The 17,664-nt window shown below is 37.8% G+C and overlaps 2 protein-coding genes across 3 annotated transcripts in view; both read left to right on the plus strand.

Moving 5' to 3' along the window:
* LOC134841697 (protein wntless homolog B-like) overlaps positions 1-17,664 on the plus strand; it is a 487,665-nt gene that overhangs the window by 197,295 nt on the left and 272,706 nt on the right. The window lies entirely within an intron of this gene.
* Positions 2,833-4,215, plus strand: LOC134842766 (uncharacterized). Of its 2 annotated transcripts, XM_063859245.1 has the most exons (4): positions 2,833-2,915; positions 3,067-3,144; positions 3,498-3,542; positions 3,854-4,215. In XM_063859245.1, the coding sequence occupies exons 2-4, from the start codon at positions 3,120-3,122 to the stop codon at positions 4,153-4,155; spliced, it is 372 nt and encodes a 123-aa protein (XP_063715315.1). In that variant the 5' UTR covers positions 2,833-2,915; positions 3,067-3,119; the 3' UTR covers positions 4,156-4,215. The 2 variants fall into 2 exon arrangements, with proteins under 2 accessions (XP_063715315.1, XP_063715314.1); XM_063859244.1 differs by having other exon boundaries at positions 2,911-3,144; positions 3,854-4,213.

The raw sequence follows: 17,664 nt of genomic DNA on the forward strand, positions 1-17,664 counted from the left end.
GGAGACGGAATTCAAGAAGAGAAGGAACGAGACATATGAGACATTCCAACTTCTCTCTCAGAAACAATTCATCAATAAAAATCTGGAGCAGTTCCACTCTGTTCTAAGCGGACTTTCGGTCCGATGCAATTTCGGAACGTTGGAAGATCGTATCTTCAGGGACGTATTAATCGTAAATATGAATAACCGCGAAGCATAAAAGGAATTGTGCAGATCAACCAAAACACCGGAGGAAGTTTAAAGGATCGCTCTCTCGTACGAGCGGGGCAACAAGTTGCTGATCATCGGAATTTTCATATTGACTGACTAACGTTTTCAACACTGCACTGGTGTTTTTGCAGAAAAAATTAACCAAAATCTAGATTTTAATCAAACTTGAAGTGTACTGAGAATCTTCAGGTGTTTTTTGCGAAGATGGAGCGGCAAACACTTTATATAAATTTTAGTGGAAAATCAACATAGATGAAAGTAAATTTTATAGCAAAATACACTGCAAATTCACTTTTAATTGGTCCGAAAAACAACATTGTTCTGACTGTTTTTCTCAATCTGGAAATGTTTCGAGTTTTCACTGTTCAGCTCCAATCAAGAGAAAAATAGCTGACCTAACTGAGGACTCAAACTTGCTCAATATCTCTGGCAAAACGTTGACAAAACTGACAGTTTCCACTTCTAGTTGATCAGAACAACAAAAATGTATGTTTAAAAAAATTGTTTATTTGTTTTAGAGAAAATTACTCAAAAAAATTTTCAAAAATGTTCAAGATGAAAAATTTTTATCTTCATCATATCTTGATAAAAAAGATTTTCTAGATTGTTTTGAAATTTTTTCCTACTTGCAATATCAAGTACAAAGCAATAAATGTTATAGATGTGCGTCAAACATTAAATCAATATTGGAAATTGAGCTAAATTTTTTCCCACGTTGTGCGTAACTACAAAAATAGTCGCCGAATAAAATGAAGGCCAGTGAAAAAGATTAGTTAAAAAATTGAAGTTTATCGTAAAAAACCAACCTTATTACAAAATTACCGTCATTTTCTCCGAAAGTCGGAAAGATAATAAACTAAACAAAATTATACTGCAGAAATCTATTCAAATGCTCCCGCACCAGAGTTTCATGGAAAATAGTTGATTTTCTTTGATGATATTGGCAAAAAAATTCAAGCAAAATTTTTTTTTGCTTGAAAATTTCTTTTCATGCTTTAATAAGTCAGGAACATATAGTCGATGTTCCTGACTCAATAAAGCATGAAAATTGAATTTTAGGAAATTTTAATTGAGTGACTTCAGTATGCAAAAATCCATTAAAACGTTCATAATACATTAACACGGGGTGGAGGGGTAGGGTTGACTCGAAAAGGAGCTAAATGTGGGTTAAAGGACAAGAAGAAAATTTGAAGGAAAAAGTTCGATAAAACAGTTTTTTTAGCCAATTTAAATCTCATTTTTGTACTTTTCTAATAAAGCGTGCATCAAATTAAAAACAATTGCTAGTGTTTCAGACAAATTTTATTAAAAAAAACTGATAATTTATTATGAACTATTTTAATCAAGTAAAATGGATTACATTGTTTTGCCAAAAAAAATTATATTATATTTTTAATCAATTTTAATCAATTTTTTTTAGTTATGTGGAGACTGGCCAATGAAAACTTATTATAAGCGTTTATTATCCAAAAAACTCAGTGCGGGCAGATTATTGTTCCGATTTTCAAAGTAAACGGAATATTTATGCTATGAGTGGTTTTTTTTCAGTCAACTTTTGGCGATCTAAATAATAATTTTTCGCCATGTTTATAATTCCCCTGAAGATAGCGAACCCCTGAAATCAAATGTAAGAAAATTTTGAACCTCCAATCGATTTTTGCAAAACTATGGGAGTTTGAAAACTGCCAATTTGGCCAAGCTCTGAGCTAACTTATGCGCGCTTTGAAGTTTTAATTCATAATGATGAAAGCGCAACGGGAATTTCTTATGCGTGCGAGTTACCCTGCTGAGCAAAATCATTCCAAATTGAATTGAGGTTAGCTAATCAATCGTTGTAATTTAGTACAACTCAAATTATTTTCACGATTGATATTTTTTTTCACAAAAACTATTCGATGTGAATTCAGGGCAGTCGAAATATTCTGGGTTTTGCCGTGTATACGAGCAGTTTTGTTATCCATTTTATAAAATAATTAAGTTGCATTCAACAGGATCGCCTCTCGCCTAAGTAGTGGTTCAGTTTGAACATTTATTGATTGTCATATGCAAGCATATAAATTGTGATGTACCAAGAAACTTGATTGGAGCGCGGTCCGGGCCAAAACGAATTATTGACAGATTTTTTAAATATCATTCAATCAAGGTATTGTTGTCCTGAGCTTAAAGTTGAAAAGATATTTCACCGGTGATCATTTTTCGTACAATTATTGAATGAAAAATGATTTAAAGATCGCCTTTCGGCCAACTTGATACAATTAACGAACGATATAACTCGCGCTATTAAAGCGTAAGCGGAGATTTAATCGGTCTTAGAAACTGTTTGAAGAAAGCTTATTTGCCATAACTGATTTGTTACTAGGAGCGAATACTATCTTTTTGTAGTTTATTTGGCGAGTGGGGGGGATGTTTTCACAAAAGTTCAAATTTAAAAAAAGTCACTCGGAACATTCAAGGCTTCGCCCTGATACGAGCAGTCTTGTTGAAACGTTTGGAAATTAAATCACTCTCTAATTATTTTGACAATCTGGTCTTCATTTTCCTCGAACTGGATTATAAAATAATTAAGCTGATTTTTTGGAAGCAAATGTTCAACACCACCTGTCAATGCATTTTGGATGGACTAGCCATATACGGATAGAGGATCGACAATTTATGCTTTCCTGATCAAACCAAATTCATTTTATTAATTATTGTGTAACTGTTTGGTATGAAATATGGATCTCTCTAACTGTTTGTCCCCTATGGTATCTATTATAGAGTAGCCACTCTTATAATCACTTAAATCAACGCTTAAGCATATGTGTATTTTGTACGGTAGCGAATCCCTGCCTTTTGCAATAGGGGGAAAAGTTAAAGAGATCCGGAAATATTAGTTCTCTGTCAAAAACTATTTCTGGAAACTTTCGAGAATGAAATATTCCGCTGAATTTCTCGGTAGGTAAAATTATTTGTTCTTTTCGCTATTTCTTTTTGGGATCTCTCTTACTTCTTATTGAGTGTTGGTTGGTTGCAAAAGCAGAAAGCCATCGCCTATTTTTCACCCTATTCTTGTAAATATAGCAGTAGCCGACAAGAACAGCTGAGAAGTTCGGACGGCTGAGAACAAATTTCGGCAAAATCTGCCCTTTGGTATCAATAAATTCATTATGTATGGGGGACAATCTTACCTCATATGCCGGTGATGAGTGTTTGAACTAAAACTAATAGTAGTTTTTTGGACTAAAAAAGAGGTCGGGCGGCAGATTTGATTTGATATTAGTTTCATTGGTTCAAACTACGATGTTTAGCTACAGTTGTGGTGGTCGTGCTGTGTGAGCTGGTTTTAACTTCAGGTGAGAAACTTTCGTATGCCTTCAGGATGCTATTTAAACTTCAATTTCGTATTGAACAACTCCTAGGAAGTAACAATTCAAATAAATTTCTTTTATAGCTTGTCCTTTTTTCTTTAATTGCGTTCCAAGGATTTCAACTCAACAGTGATGAGGTTTGTGAATAAAAAACAGTGATACCCGTTCTATGAAAGTGGTATCAGTTGATCGCTTTTTCCTCTAACGCTTAAAAGGGCCAAAAAAACTCTGCTTTTCTCTTCTCTCTGTCAACTTTCAGTTTATCCCTCATACATCTAAAGAATGAAAAATTTCAGAAGGGACAACTTTGGAGGGAGACTGGCACGTAATGTCGCCTTCTAACGTGGGAATGACCATGAAACAGTTCCAAGACAATCTAATGTCGGACGAGGACTTCGCAGATGTGGCTGACACTCTTCTCAGTTTGGGATGTGACCCCCAATCGACCTTCCTCCAGAGTGTGTCAGCCAACTATGATGACCCCTACTCTGGTGAGGCAGCGATGGAAGTGAGGTGTGGCCGTCAGCATAAATGGATATATGGGAAGAATTACCCCGTAGAAGTTCAAAGTATTTTCCCTGAAGATCCCACTGTTTGAGGAATTAAACTCAACCATTGCATCTTCGTTAAATTGTCACTTTTTGCCTAAATTTGAGTATAATGGCATAATTTTATATATTAAACTTGATAAAAATCGCAAACCAAACAATTTTTCATAAATGAATGGACGTGGTGCCTCGTAGCAAAATGACAATTGTTCTGCAATGTTTCTAAGACTAAGATTACAATGGTACAACCAGAGGCGGATTTAGGGGAGGGGGCGGGGGGAGGGAATGTGGGGCGGATGCTTTTTCTTCAAGGATTCGACCCGCTGAGGACCCAAAGGTTCCCTCCCCCTTTGTACTCTTTGGAGGATTCATTTTTAAACTGACTGACCCTAAAGTTTTTCTAAAGGGGCCTTCGGCACAAAAATGTAATAATTTTGAGGGGGGAGCGCGCGCCGAAAAAACGCAATTTTATGGTTAAAACTTTCCAAAAAGTGCCTAAAAAGCCTTTTTTGGCCTGTTTTTTTTTACATTTTGCCTGCGTCTCACAAAGTTTGGCCAAAACTTCCAAGTGTTTTGGGAGAGCTCGGAAAATCAATTTGGTCGACCTAAAAAAGTAGACAACATTTTTGGTTTTTTTGGAAATCCGCCCCCGTCCCTCGAGAAAATCCCAGATCCAGCCGTGGGTACAATTGCTCATCGTTTCTTATTTGAAACAGATCCTGGGTTGAACTTCATCGAATTCAATCAATTATAGCATTTCATAGAAAAAAAATAAAAGTCCAGTCTAACACATATAGTGTTTATAGCTATAGTTTTTTTAAAGAAAAATCATTTAAGCTACTTTCATTGGTTTTATCAAAACTATGGTATCGCAGCTTAAAAATAGTTTTCTGATGGAAACAATATTTATTCAGCAATTTCGTTAAAATGGAAATTGTATGGCTTGGCATATTTTCATTTATTTTCCATTTTAATGGAAGCCTTCTTCTTTAGGGGTTCGACCCTAGTTGAACTACCAGAATCTGTAGCATTTAATGATGACAATCATAAAAAGAGAAAAAAGACAATCAGTTTTTTGGGTTTTATGTGTCCTGCTTGTCAATCAGGACACATAAAAGAACAGAGAACTAATCAACTCCTGTAAACTAGGTCCAAGTACAGAAGTCTCTGAATGCTCAAAAGAAAATCTAATAAATTAATCGAAGGAAAGAGTCCGCGATTCATCAGCACCATTGCCTAAATAAAGTTTAACTAAATCAACTAAGCGATTCTCTCTCTCTAGAGTCACAATTAACCAATTACCCATCGTAATTCCGCTCAACTACTCAGTTTGACCTGCCTCTACAGATCACTAATCTTTTGAGTTACTTTAACTGATCTCGCTAACTTCGAGAATCACTGTTCTCAAATCTGATTCGATACAACTGTTTACCTACTTTAAAAACCCTCGTCCCTGCAAAACTTGTTCTTTACCTAACCGAGAACCAACTACTATATTTAATAGCCCATTTTGTGCTTCCTACGAGTGGGCTCATGATTAATCTCCTCAATGTTTTTCTATTTGAGTTTTAGTTATAGTTAGAGTTACGATCGTATCTTGATATTTACTTTGGTACCCTTTTTCTAAAATTTAAACTGATTTCGCCACTGAAGACATGAACACTAAGTTCCAAGTTCTTTATAGGTTTCTCTATAAAAAGTTATGCAAAGAACAATACCAATTTCACCTCAAAGCAAGTTATATTTTATTAGCCAATCTCCCAATGTTTTTGTTTAGCTATCCCGTTAACGTTTCGACCTCCCGGGGATAGGAGTAGACATTTTCCACGGGTTGCTAGCTCACTCCAAGCATCTAAGAATCAAAGCTATACGCTATTCCAATCGCGACCTTCTAGCTAATATGGGAACGTAATTCGTTTATAAGGGGAAACAAACCTGTGCTAAAAAGCCACCTCCGGGAAGTAGACAGTCCATCCGTTCATCCTATATCAAAGACAGACTTCCACATTACGCTTCTTTTAGGGCCAATTTCCTCTGGGAGTACTTTACTTTAGTTTGACTCAATTTCTAAGAGTACCTCATTCGCCGAGCCTAGCTGATTCCAAAGTTTGCCAAGTCTACTTTAATCAATTCACTACGGCAAGGTTACCATGTAAAAGCTATTACCTTTACACTCCTACTTCTGTTCCTAATGGACAAGTACCCACCAAATTATAATTCGGTGATCGATTCTTCCTTTCGATGAGTTTGGATGGGACATACATCACTTTCTGGTGTTAATCACGTGGTTTTCTATGAAAATGTAGTGAAACGCCCACAAACCTTTTAAAAATCACCCCGGGTCTATTTTTTATTTTCGGGCTCAATCTTTTAAGGAAAACCAACCTATCAAGTTTCATCCATGTCCCATTAATACCTTCCAATTTAGATCGTTTTTAAGATCCATTATCACTTTTCCTTTGGGAGCGCTATTAACACCAGAACGGCTCGTAGGAGGGGTTTGGGTTACAATGGGCTCTCACTCGGTGGACCTACACAAGGCAGGCTCGTTATTCCGATTCTAGAGGAAGATGACATCAAAATTTTCAGATTTGACCTTTTTGTTGCCGGGAGTCCACTGTTTTCTTTTACTGTTTTTGTAAACAAATTTACCATTACTCTTGTCCTTTGGTCCTATTTACCAGTTCATGATATAATCATCACGCTAAAACTGAATATCCCAACAACCCTTCCTAGTTTCCGCGTTATAATTCCTAAAACGTAATCGTAGACCCATAAGCCAGTCTTTTTAAAGTTCAAGAAGTTCATCCGAACTCTGAGCATCAAGGTGAAGCATCAACGCCTCGTCTTTAACATACATCTCCAGATCATCAAAAAAATTGGGCGACAAATGTGCTGTTCGTCGCTTCTAGCGGCAGCTTCTTCTGGTTTTCCCCTGCTCTCTGCACATAGCAACAGTTGATGCATTTCAAAAACTTCAATTTTCTGGGAGTCGATTGCTGTGTCAACTTGTAAATCACTTCGGAGATCCTGGCCATCACAGCATATGGTTCTTCCAATGGATCGAAAGATTTCTTCAATTTGATCCGCTCAAACCTACATTTTGTCGCCAGTCGCATAAGGTTCCCTCCCTGTGAATTTTCTTCGAATACTGATTTTTTTGTTGACGCTGATTGGTACTCAGTACTTCTCTCGCACCGTATGATTCGCTAGTCATTTTTCAGGAGGTTTTGCGTGAAAAAAATCAATAGAATAATGGTTTTCCTGCCCATTCGCCAAACTTAGCGTTGTATACCCCGTTATCCGGTTGATTATCGTGTTGTGCAGAAAGTTCGAGGGCTGTAAAGTTTCGCTGATACGTGTCAGTAAAATTTTTGTTGATAACCTAAAATTGACTCATCTCGTGGCTCGATTTGCCACCAAACTTCCTCCTTCATCTGTGCAGAAGACACTGAGGTCGCCGAAACTCAGCAACCACTGCTCCACGATCTCTGTCGCAATTTCACCTGGTTCTGTTGACAGAAGAGGAACCGCAATCGCACACAACGCGAATAAATCCGTTATCACCAGTGTATGCTTAAATGGAGCGCGCGTTGTCGTTGTCATGGGTCCAAAAGTATCCATCGCAATCGCGTTGAACCTAATTCCCATATCAAATGGAGCGTGGTCCGCTGCTCTCTTCCGCTTGCCTTCTATCCTCTTTCGTGCATGGCTAAGGCACCACGGAACCATTTTGTCAACGTCAGTCTTCATGGTCGCCATCCAGTGTTTTTGTCTCGTTCTAACCACCACCGTTTCGGCAGCCAGTCGTCATCCACCAGCCTCTATCGAATCGAGTCTTAAAACTTCTTTCCTCTTAAGCGTGCCAGATGGAAAGATGGGTTGGCCTGGAGCAGCTAACTGTAACCACTTCTTCTAGAGTATTCCGCCTTTAATTCTCATCTCTTTCCATCTTGGCACGCTAGCACTTTGGGTCCATGCTGGATTGCCTGCTCTTTCCGGATCATGTTTGATCGTATTGACGACATGTCCCCCTTTTTGTCTGATAACTCCGCACAGTAGTACATATGTGCGATAGCTTTGTCTTGATTCTGCAATAAGGGAAACTCGGCTGATTTTCATTCCCTGCGGTCAGCCTCACCTTTGTCTTCCTCTACCTCGCTGGAGGCGGCTACGTTCTCCGGAAAGGGCCATCCTATTTTTCTCATAGCTTACTCTAGCGAGACTACTTCGGGGTACTTTTTGCTGGCGTCATTTTCGTCTGATGACCAACGCGTTTCCAATTCTTCGCCTTTCTCTTCAACCATCGTAGCACTTTGATACTCGTAGTTGGATGGCCAAAATTTGGGTACTACATCGTTCGAGCCAAAATTCATCAAAGTCTCTGCACTCTGTTCCTTGCCCTGGTACTGTTCAGCTCTCTCTGTTCAGCTGGATAAAGTGGTATAGTGGGCATTTGTTTTAGAACCAGTTTAAGTGTCGCATACAGCACCTGAACCGTAGATCCATCTGTCAGTCCAGTCGCAACTGGTATCATCTGGTTTTTCGACCTAGGAACTACTAGTGCTTCAAAAATATTGTCAATTTCTCCTATCGTTAGGTTCGCTGTGATTCGGCCGTCAAAATTGATTCCTTGCCTGACTGCTGTCTGTAAATGGCCGTCGTACGGCCTCATCCCTGGCTTGTCTTTAAGAATCCTAGCTAACTCGCTTCGAATAAAGCTAGTCGTGGCTCCAGTATTCAGTAATACATATGCGCATGTTCCTCCCACGCAGGTAACCGCAACTGACTTGTAGGGTGCACCGTCCATCACCTGAATGACACTGGCATGCCCGTTGTGTGTCTCTGTCTCCAGCTGCAAACTCATTGGCGATTTTACTTGGCCATCAGTGGCAGGGGTATTTGATCAAATAGTGACATTAATTGCTCATGTCAAAGTACCATCTCACTCTAGCCCTCCTCTGGAGGGTTGCGTACGTCGCTCTGCTGCCTGGCATATCGTCTGATTTACAGCTGTCTTTTGAAAATGGCCGGGACAAATCCTCCTTTGAATTTTTCTTCTGCCCCAGCCCTCGGTAATTTATATGGTCCGTGGTCTTCTGGGGCTTTCCTTCGCGAAGTTTTTGGGCTGACGGCACGCATAGCAGTTTCCGCGAGAAACCAGATTCTTCACTTCGTAGCATCCGAATCCGCTGTTTTGTTAATGGGTCCGACAGTCTTCGGAGTAAGGGATAAACAACTGTCGGGGTCGTTGGGTCTGGTCGGGTCGGAGTAGATTCTCCGATTGGGGAGGGGGCAGGTATAATAGAATTGACAAACTTACCCATCATTGCCGTCAATTTCCGCGTCTGTGTCAGAAGATCATTCTGTAAACTCACCAGTTGATCGATCCTCGGGCCAGTACAAAATGTTTGTCACCCAGCATCTGTCACCACTGGGGTATGTTCGACCAGTATGTCCTTTTCCGCCACGACTGGTCATAGCCACATGCGCCGGTACCATTTCCACGACTCTCGGAAAGTGTAGTCTCTTCCTGTTTCTAGCTCTGGACCTCTTATTCACTAGTTCCAGACTCTGACCACGGGCCACTGTCTGGGCCAGACTCCCTAACGTTTCTCGCAAGAGGAGCTTCTGCAGCTCCACGTCGTACAATCCGACAATAAATTGTTCGCGATTCATGTCGTCTCTAGCCTGGGCAGCCGCGTTTGCATTGGCTACATCGTCAAGAGATCTTACACGCCGAGAGAACTCTCTGAGTCCTTGATTGTCACTTTGCATCCAATTTTTGAAGTCCTCTTTCACTCCTGCATGATTCTGGAATGGCATCATTCGCTTATCGAGTTCATTCAGCATTCTCTCTCGAATCGAGTCTGAGAAATCATCAATTTCCACCCTGAAATTGACCAGAATTCTCATAAGTTCGTTAAGGGCGCAGCCTGTTAAAAAGGTGGGCAGCACCAAATTAACCTGTTCGTTTTTTCACCGGCTAGCATCGGCAACCCAAACAAAGTGTTTATTCCATCCGCCCAACTCTGATAACTCTTGACGTGAAGCCACTCGGGTCGGATCGTTCCGAATCGAAACATCTACTGCTGCCTGTCAGTAGCATTTGCCGCTATCACTGAAGTGTCGGCTCGGCCATCATTGCACGTTCATCGTTATTCATCCACTTTAATTATTCCACTACTTCATTGTTACCATGTAAAAGCCATTCCCTCTTCAGCTTCTGCTTCAGTTCCTAAGAGACAAGTACTCGCCCAATTATAAATAAGTGATCGATTAGTACTTCCCAAAACTGGTCTGGGAAATACGCACGCTTCCGGTTTTATTCCCATTTTTTCCATGCAACTTTAGTCTTAAGCGCCTAAAAACCATTTAAAGGTCACCGGGTTCATTTTTTATATTCGGGCTTAAAATCCTTCCGGGGTCCTACCTAACAAGTTTTATCCATATCCCGTTAAAAATCCCTGGTTATCCCAATTCTAAAGTCCATTATTATTTTTCTTGTGGGAACGATTTTAACACCGGAATGGTTCGTTGGAGGGGTTTGGTTCACTGTGGATCCTTGTTCGGAGATGGGTTTTCAGAGTCCATTGCCGCCATAAATCACAAATCAATATGCCCTGATTGGTTATTTTGCGTAAATTACCCGCTTCTGATCTAACGGGTGTTTTTACCAACTGGTCCATTCTTCAGATTTGGTTCAAACTGTGACATACGATGTATCCTGCCATTATCTATCTTATCCTAAGTATTTGGCTCCCTGCATTCAGTGGGGTCTGAGAAACGATTTCAGGAATTCCGGGATGAGGACTATTTACTTAGGACATTTGTCAACAGTTTACATCTGGAACTTCCGATCTCCGCATCATCTATGGTTGCATGTGTCCCTTGATCGAGCCATATGTATCGTTATCCTTAAAACTTTCGAAACCCATTCACTGTGTTGGCGGGGGATGTGAAATTGTTTTTTTACCCCAGCTTAAAACACAGGCAACAGGTGGAGTTTTTGATATCTCGGAAAATTGTTATCCCCTAGTTGACTAACTTCTTGCAGACTAATTATTCACTTTCCGGAGGATAATGACATCAAAATTTTATTAGATTTGACCTCTTTGTGGTCGGAATCTCTAAACTTTTCAAAGCCTATCTTTATATATAGGCAACAAGTGAATTTTTCAAGATCTCAAGAAGTTGTAGCCTCCTAGTGGAGCACCTTTGTACAGGTTCTTAATAGTGCTATTTAGGGACCAATTGGGTTCGAGGATTTTGCTACATCTTTATAGAGGCTTAATTTTTGATTCTTTGTAAAGTATCGATAGTAAAGTCATAACCTGAATTTTTTCGGAATATTGATAGTCCTGATTCGTTCAGCTTAAGCTACTAATCACTCGATTGTGCCATTAGGCTGTAGTAGCGTACAATTTTAAACATCTATAGACGCAAGCTAGGGCTATCTTAGAGCAATTCTTAGTTTGTCGAAAAAGTGTTGGGATCACTAATCCTACATTAGCGTTTTGTTTTCGAATTTGTATGTTAGCAAATTCAATGAGTGTAAATCCCAGTTTCTATGTTGTTTTCTTTCTATTAGTTTTTCAAAGCCAAAGCATGATGCAAGTGATAATAAACAGAAGAAAACAAGAATTAGAGAAAACTCTTTTTTTGGACTGCTAATCTCAAATTGATCTCTGTCATGTATTAGTTTTAATTCGATCAACTTATTTAAAATTTCAGTTCCGTTTAATTGATTAGTTGTTATGGCCATCTGAAAATCGTCCACTGAAAACAATCATCGGAATTGTTCCAAGGATATATCGTTTTAGGGCCCTTTCAGTCGTGATTTGAATGACTTTAAGAAATACCGAAAGTGTCGAGAAAAACCAGTTTAAGTTTTTTAAATTTTTTTGTTCAATTTCGATTTAAAATTAAGCCGACTCAAGTTGTAAAAAACTGGTTGTACTCAATTTTTGGAGTATTTTAGAGCCAGATTGGGAATCAAAAACTTCAAAGTTCAAAATCTTAATGCAAAAAATTATAAAAGTTTTTTTGAATTTCTTAATTACTTTTTTTCCCTCGTTTTGCGTGTCATTTTCTACAAAAACTGTTTCGCAATTGACCTATTTTATTATGCATTTTTAAATACCTAAGTTCTTTTTTTTCGTTCAGATTTTTTTAAAATCACAATACTCAAAAAAAACGACACTCATTTGAAAACTTTTTTAAAATATTTTTATACTAAGATTGGAACATTCTGCGCTACTTGCACAGTAACCGGCTATCCTTGTTTCAGTTTTGTTTTTAGACGCTTGGTTTTCAAAAAGTTATAAGCAAACGTAGTTGATTAAAGTATTAATTCTATGAATGGAGAACGGCTTTGCTGAAGACAATATTTCAATTCGCGAAAAAAGTGGTCTGATTGTTTTTCTTAGCTTATATTGTTCAGAAGCTGCCAATTTTTTATGTTTTGCCCCTTGGATTCTCACAATTTAAAGCCTTGGTTGCATATTATTTAACGTTTTTAATGTTTTATTTAATATTATATAATTTGAAATTAAGAATTTGACGTTCGATAATTGAGTTGAAACCTTTTGCAGCTTTTTTTGATTGCTTCCCGCACTGAAGCTTCTTGGATAAATTTTGATTATAATAGAACATTTAAAAAAATCAAGCACTATCGATTTTGAATAATTAGAAATGAGTTAAATTGTTTATATTTCTCAAAGCAATTTGTTTGCTTGCTAAATTTCATGTTTTTCTTCAATTCAATTGCATTCAGTGATAAATCAGCAATGTTTAATCCTTCTTCATGTTCAACTTTGATAGTGTCAGAACTCATAGCGAATAGAAACTGAAGGATTGATAAGAGTTCCGACGAGACTTATAACAAATGCTTTTGCGCGGATGCCGTATTTGCAGCAATTTTAGACATGAAGATCAATCTTTCTTGCAATGGAATATTCAAAAAAAAGTTTCTACTTTTGCATATATTTTTTTCTACTTTTCGATCAAAATAAGCACACCACTTTGTGTAGAAATATTTTTAATATGATTACGCTTTTTGATATTTTCATGAAATTTGAGACAAAAAACACTATCTGGAGCCATCAGCCACCAATTTCGACCATGTATAAGGGGATAACTATGCAGTGCTACTAGCTAATTTTGTTTTGCTGGTCTGAGTTGTCTTCGAAAGGAAAGTACGCTTCTTACTTTGCAGTTTGAAAAAATTATCGTTAGATATAATATTGAAAAATATACTTGCCGTAGATGGAGGCAAAGTTTTGATGTTTTAAATCAACTTTCTATCTTTTTTGCTATAACTTGGAATTTTTGTCCTTAAATTTTTTGAATTTAAACCGACACAACTTCTCACAAAATCACTCAGTTCACAATTAATCAATTCAACGTCCAAAAAACAAATTGAGATTGACAATATCATTGAAGCCCATGATGAATGCAATCAAGATAATTATGAAGGCACAACGATCTAAACCTTTTACAGCAAATATAAAACTTTGTGCTGGAACTTCACTCATTTTAAACATTTTACAGACATCACCATCACCTTCAATCAACAAATAACTGAAGAAATCTCGGATCTACTTAACAATCCCCCCCCCCCCCTTTCAAGAAAGGGGGGGGGGAGATTCTTTAGTAGGTACAATAGGGGGGGGGATGTTAAGTAGATCTGAAATCTCATTCCACACAGCTGCGCAAATTTAGGCAGCTTGGCCATAGATTTATCAAATCTCAGAAGAGTTCCTCAAGTAGGGGGAGCTGGTGGAACCAGATCCAAACTATAATTTATTATTGGTTATAATTACGATATTTTATCCCTATAAAATATTAAAGACTAACCAATCACACTCCATCAAACTAACAACCCACTTATTTGTAAGTGCTGAAATTACTTGTAATTTCAGCACCAGAGCAATTTGAATTTAACTTACAACTTAGTTGCTTTCTCCAAGAGACCGACTCGTAACAAAACCAGTATACTCTAGATCTATTGAGACTAAGAGATATAAGAATAAGATTAAGATCGGTATTAGACTAAGAAGTTGCACGAATCTATCCGGCCGAAAATAAGATAGCGTGACGAGCAGACGGTGTACCCTACCTGAAATTACTCTATGAGTCAGACCTTCCATCCCAATTCACTACCTATTACTTTCAAAACCATTTTCTACTGGACTCAAAGCAGCAATCAATTATAATTGTTCATTCTGTTGAGTTCCCATATAATGCGACAAAATTTTAGGTTCGGCCGCGATTTAATCAATGACCTTGGAGGTCGCGCTTCGTACCATTTTTAGGCCGAAATTCGTAATTGCGATACGCGGGTCGAAGTTTCGCTGTGAAGCTTTTACTTAACTTGGTTACGCGGTGATTCAATATTTTAATTTAAACAAGTCAAAGGTGAAGCCTAGTCGCTCCAATGTCAACTTAGCCGAGCCAATATCTTTTACATAATTACAACAAAATCTTAACAAAACCTCGCAGAAGTCGTCTTGACAAAGTCGCGCCAAACTCTTTAATTAGTGGCGCCAATTCTAAAACTTAGTTCACACAAAAGGAAAACGTATATTTTTCTGAAGGCTATAGAAATAAAACGTATAGAAATAAAACTGATAAAAAAACTAATAAAAAACTAATAGAAAATACAAAAAAAATGATAATAGCGAAAATATTAGTATTTTAGGATTTTAAGGTTTAAGTTAGGTTAGCGAATCATTCGGTATACATGCGATTTGTAGATAGCGCGGGGCCGGCGGAATGCATTCTTAGCTAGCAACATCACTATTCAAGCAATTTTTGATAGTACCGAGGAAAGCGCAAGAAGCTATCAGCAAACCAACAAAACAACAAATAGTAAACAAAATTAGCATTTACCTTGAAAAAAATGCAGGTAGCGTTTATCTTGAAAAATAGGGAAGCTTAAACTGCCCCGGTCGAGGTCCTAGACTCATGTCCAGACTTTGAGGGTCGCCCCGCTTCCGGATTTAGACCCAAATTGCATAGTCGCGCCGAATGTTTGAGTCTGGAAAGTCTGGACATGAGTCACGCGGTGGGCCGCGAAAGTCTGGACATACCAAAATTTGGTCGCGAAAGTATGGACATGGGTCGCGAAAGTCTGGACATACAAAAATTTGGTCGCGAAAGTCTAGACATGGGTCGCGAAAACATGCTTTTTTGTTTTTTGAAAAATTTGCCTTTGAAATAAAACGAGATGCATTTTGCATAACTTTGGTATCATTTGCTCAAACGGAATGCTTCAAAGAAACATCATTATTGGTCGAAAAACTCTCTATAGACACACACTAATAAGGTTTTTAGTTGCGGAATACAGCTAATTGATAGATTTCTTAGGGTTAAGTTTTGGTCAATGACTAAATATTATTATTTTTTCTTTTAGATTTTCAATTCAAAGTTTAATAAAAACGAAAAAAAAAACAGAGCCAGTAGCGTTTTCATTCCAAGGCTAAGACAACCAGTTCTGCATTTGTGACCCTGTGAAAAACAACGACAGCTGTTTATGAGCTCAGTCTAACAAAATTTTTGCGTTCAAAGTATTTTTAGAAGGAAGTATCCAAATCAAAATAATCTAAAGGTGTCAAAAAATTGGTATTTGCTATGCAATTTGGAAGATTTTATAGAAACCTTAAGAGAGACTTAAGCTATTTTGATGACTTCTCTAAACAGCAGCTCGGAATGTTTAATCTGGCAGCATTCCGAGATCCAGCATTCCGAGCTGCAGTTCAAAAACTGCAAGATTGTGTTGAAATTCCTTTTAAACTTTGATTTCATTAGATGATAAAATGAACACGAACAATTGCTTTTGTTGAATTTCATCACAAAGACTTCTTATTAAATTGATTATCAGCTCTTTTTTTTTCACTTTTGTCTGTGTTCTCCAACATATTTCGACGCTTAATGGATGCTACCTTGGCCCTAAATTTAGCTTTTTTTGACGTTGATTCGATTCTATCTTGACCTGATTTGATTCTTATTTGACCTCGATTCTATTTCGACTATATTTCGACTCTAATTCCACCATAATTTTGCTACAATTTGCTCCTAATGGACTAAATATGCACAATAATTCGATCATCAGGTTTAAACTCGTTATGTGCCGTCGAAAATCAGAAAAAAAACTTGATTTGTATTTTTGGTTATGACTAACTTAATCAGTTTTGACGTCCAAACTGAAAATCTGCATTTAATCTGTCTGCTGTCGAAATGTTCTGACCTCATCAACCCAACTCAGGATGAGCTGGCTTTGTCCAATGTTAGGCTAAAAGCCATGAAGTTGAGAGGCTTTTGGTCTACCTTAGTCTTGCACAGGGATTTTGTCAACAAATCAGCTTGCATGATCTCGGTAGGGCAATACTGGAGTTCGAATGTCTCATCTTCCACTTGTACTTCATATCGATGTAATTCGTTTGCTTTAACATGACAGGATTCTTTCTGAAGGGGTACATCACATCGATGGGTTTCGTTCGCTTTGGGATGACAGCATTCTTGCCCTTCATGATGCAGCTCTCGTTGTCCTCATTGGTAAATGTTGGTCAATCATTTACCTCCTCATCTCATCAAGAAGTGAACCCGATATAGATCCTCTTTCACAGCTGCTGCCATTGCCTGGTCTTCAGCTTTACTGGTAGAAATGGCTGCAGTTGATTGCTGCAGCTGTCTTCTGTAAATGAAAGCTGTATTCGGAAAATGACCTTCCAATATCCACGTCTCCAGCCCAGTCAGTGTCAGCGGATTCATTTAGTTTTACACAATCAGCGTCCTTGGTGTTGCACAGTTACGAGTCTTTGACCTTCAGGTACTGTAGTATTGCAAATACTACACTAACTTATAGTTTAACTTAGTTTTCTAACATTTTAAATATCCTTCCGATTTAAATAATTCTTATAAGATTGGATTCAATTGTTTCCGCTGCTTTTAGCCTGGATATTGAAAACAAGTATGTCGCCAGTTAGGCGGACTGGTTTACTGTCTTGCCTTAAAAAGCAGACAACGCGGCGACAAAGCACACAGTCCTTTTGCGATCCTTGCAAAAGACTTTGATTTTTTAATTAAATAAGGCAGGTGCAACACTGATAAATTGCCCTGATCATTTAAATTATTGATTTTTTATACTAAAAAATTTAGAATTTGCAAATGTCATTTTCATCCAGAGCATGAAGAAAAAAGGGAAAATGATGTTTGAAGTCTAGACTGCAGGTGCAAGTTTGTCTCAGCCAAAGAGCTGAGAAATAAATCAACCTGAATCTTCAGAATTATTGTTTTCCTCACTCGCTCAGTCGAGTAGAATTTCTTTACTTTTTTTATCACTAATTCTCGTTTTAATAAAAAGTCTTTTTTGAAAAAGATCACAATCTAGAACTGACAGAGGTAAGATTCTAATTTTGTCCTTTAACTTAAATTTGCGTAACCTAACCTAAATACCCCAAACCAATTTTGGTATTTAAGACATTTCTTCATCCATTTATATCTCATTTATACTCATTTAACCAACCCTTTTAATTTATCTTTTTATATAATCATCA

Source organism: Symsagittifera roscoffensis, chromosome 3 (assembly GCF_963678635.1).
Source record: "Symsagittifera roscoffensis chromosome 3, txSymRosc1.1, whole genome shotgun sequence".
In the NCBI taxonomy this organism is placed as follows: Eukaryota; Metazoa; Xenacoelomorpha; order Acoela; family Convolutidae; genus Symsagittifera; species Symsagittifera roscoffensis.

Coding starts and splice junctions, on each gene's coding strand:
- LOC134842766 (XM_063859245.1), top strand. CDS start 3,120: ATGAAATATTCCGCTGAATTTCTCG. Junction 3,145..3,497: donor ATATTCCGCTGAATTTCTCG/GTAGGTAAAATT, acceptor TACGATGTTTAG/CTACAGTTGTGGTGGTCGTG. Junction 3,543..3,853: donor TGAGCTGGTTTTAACTTCAG/GTGAGAAACTTT, acceptor GAAAAATTTCAG/AAGGGACAACTTTGGAGGGA.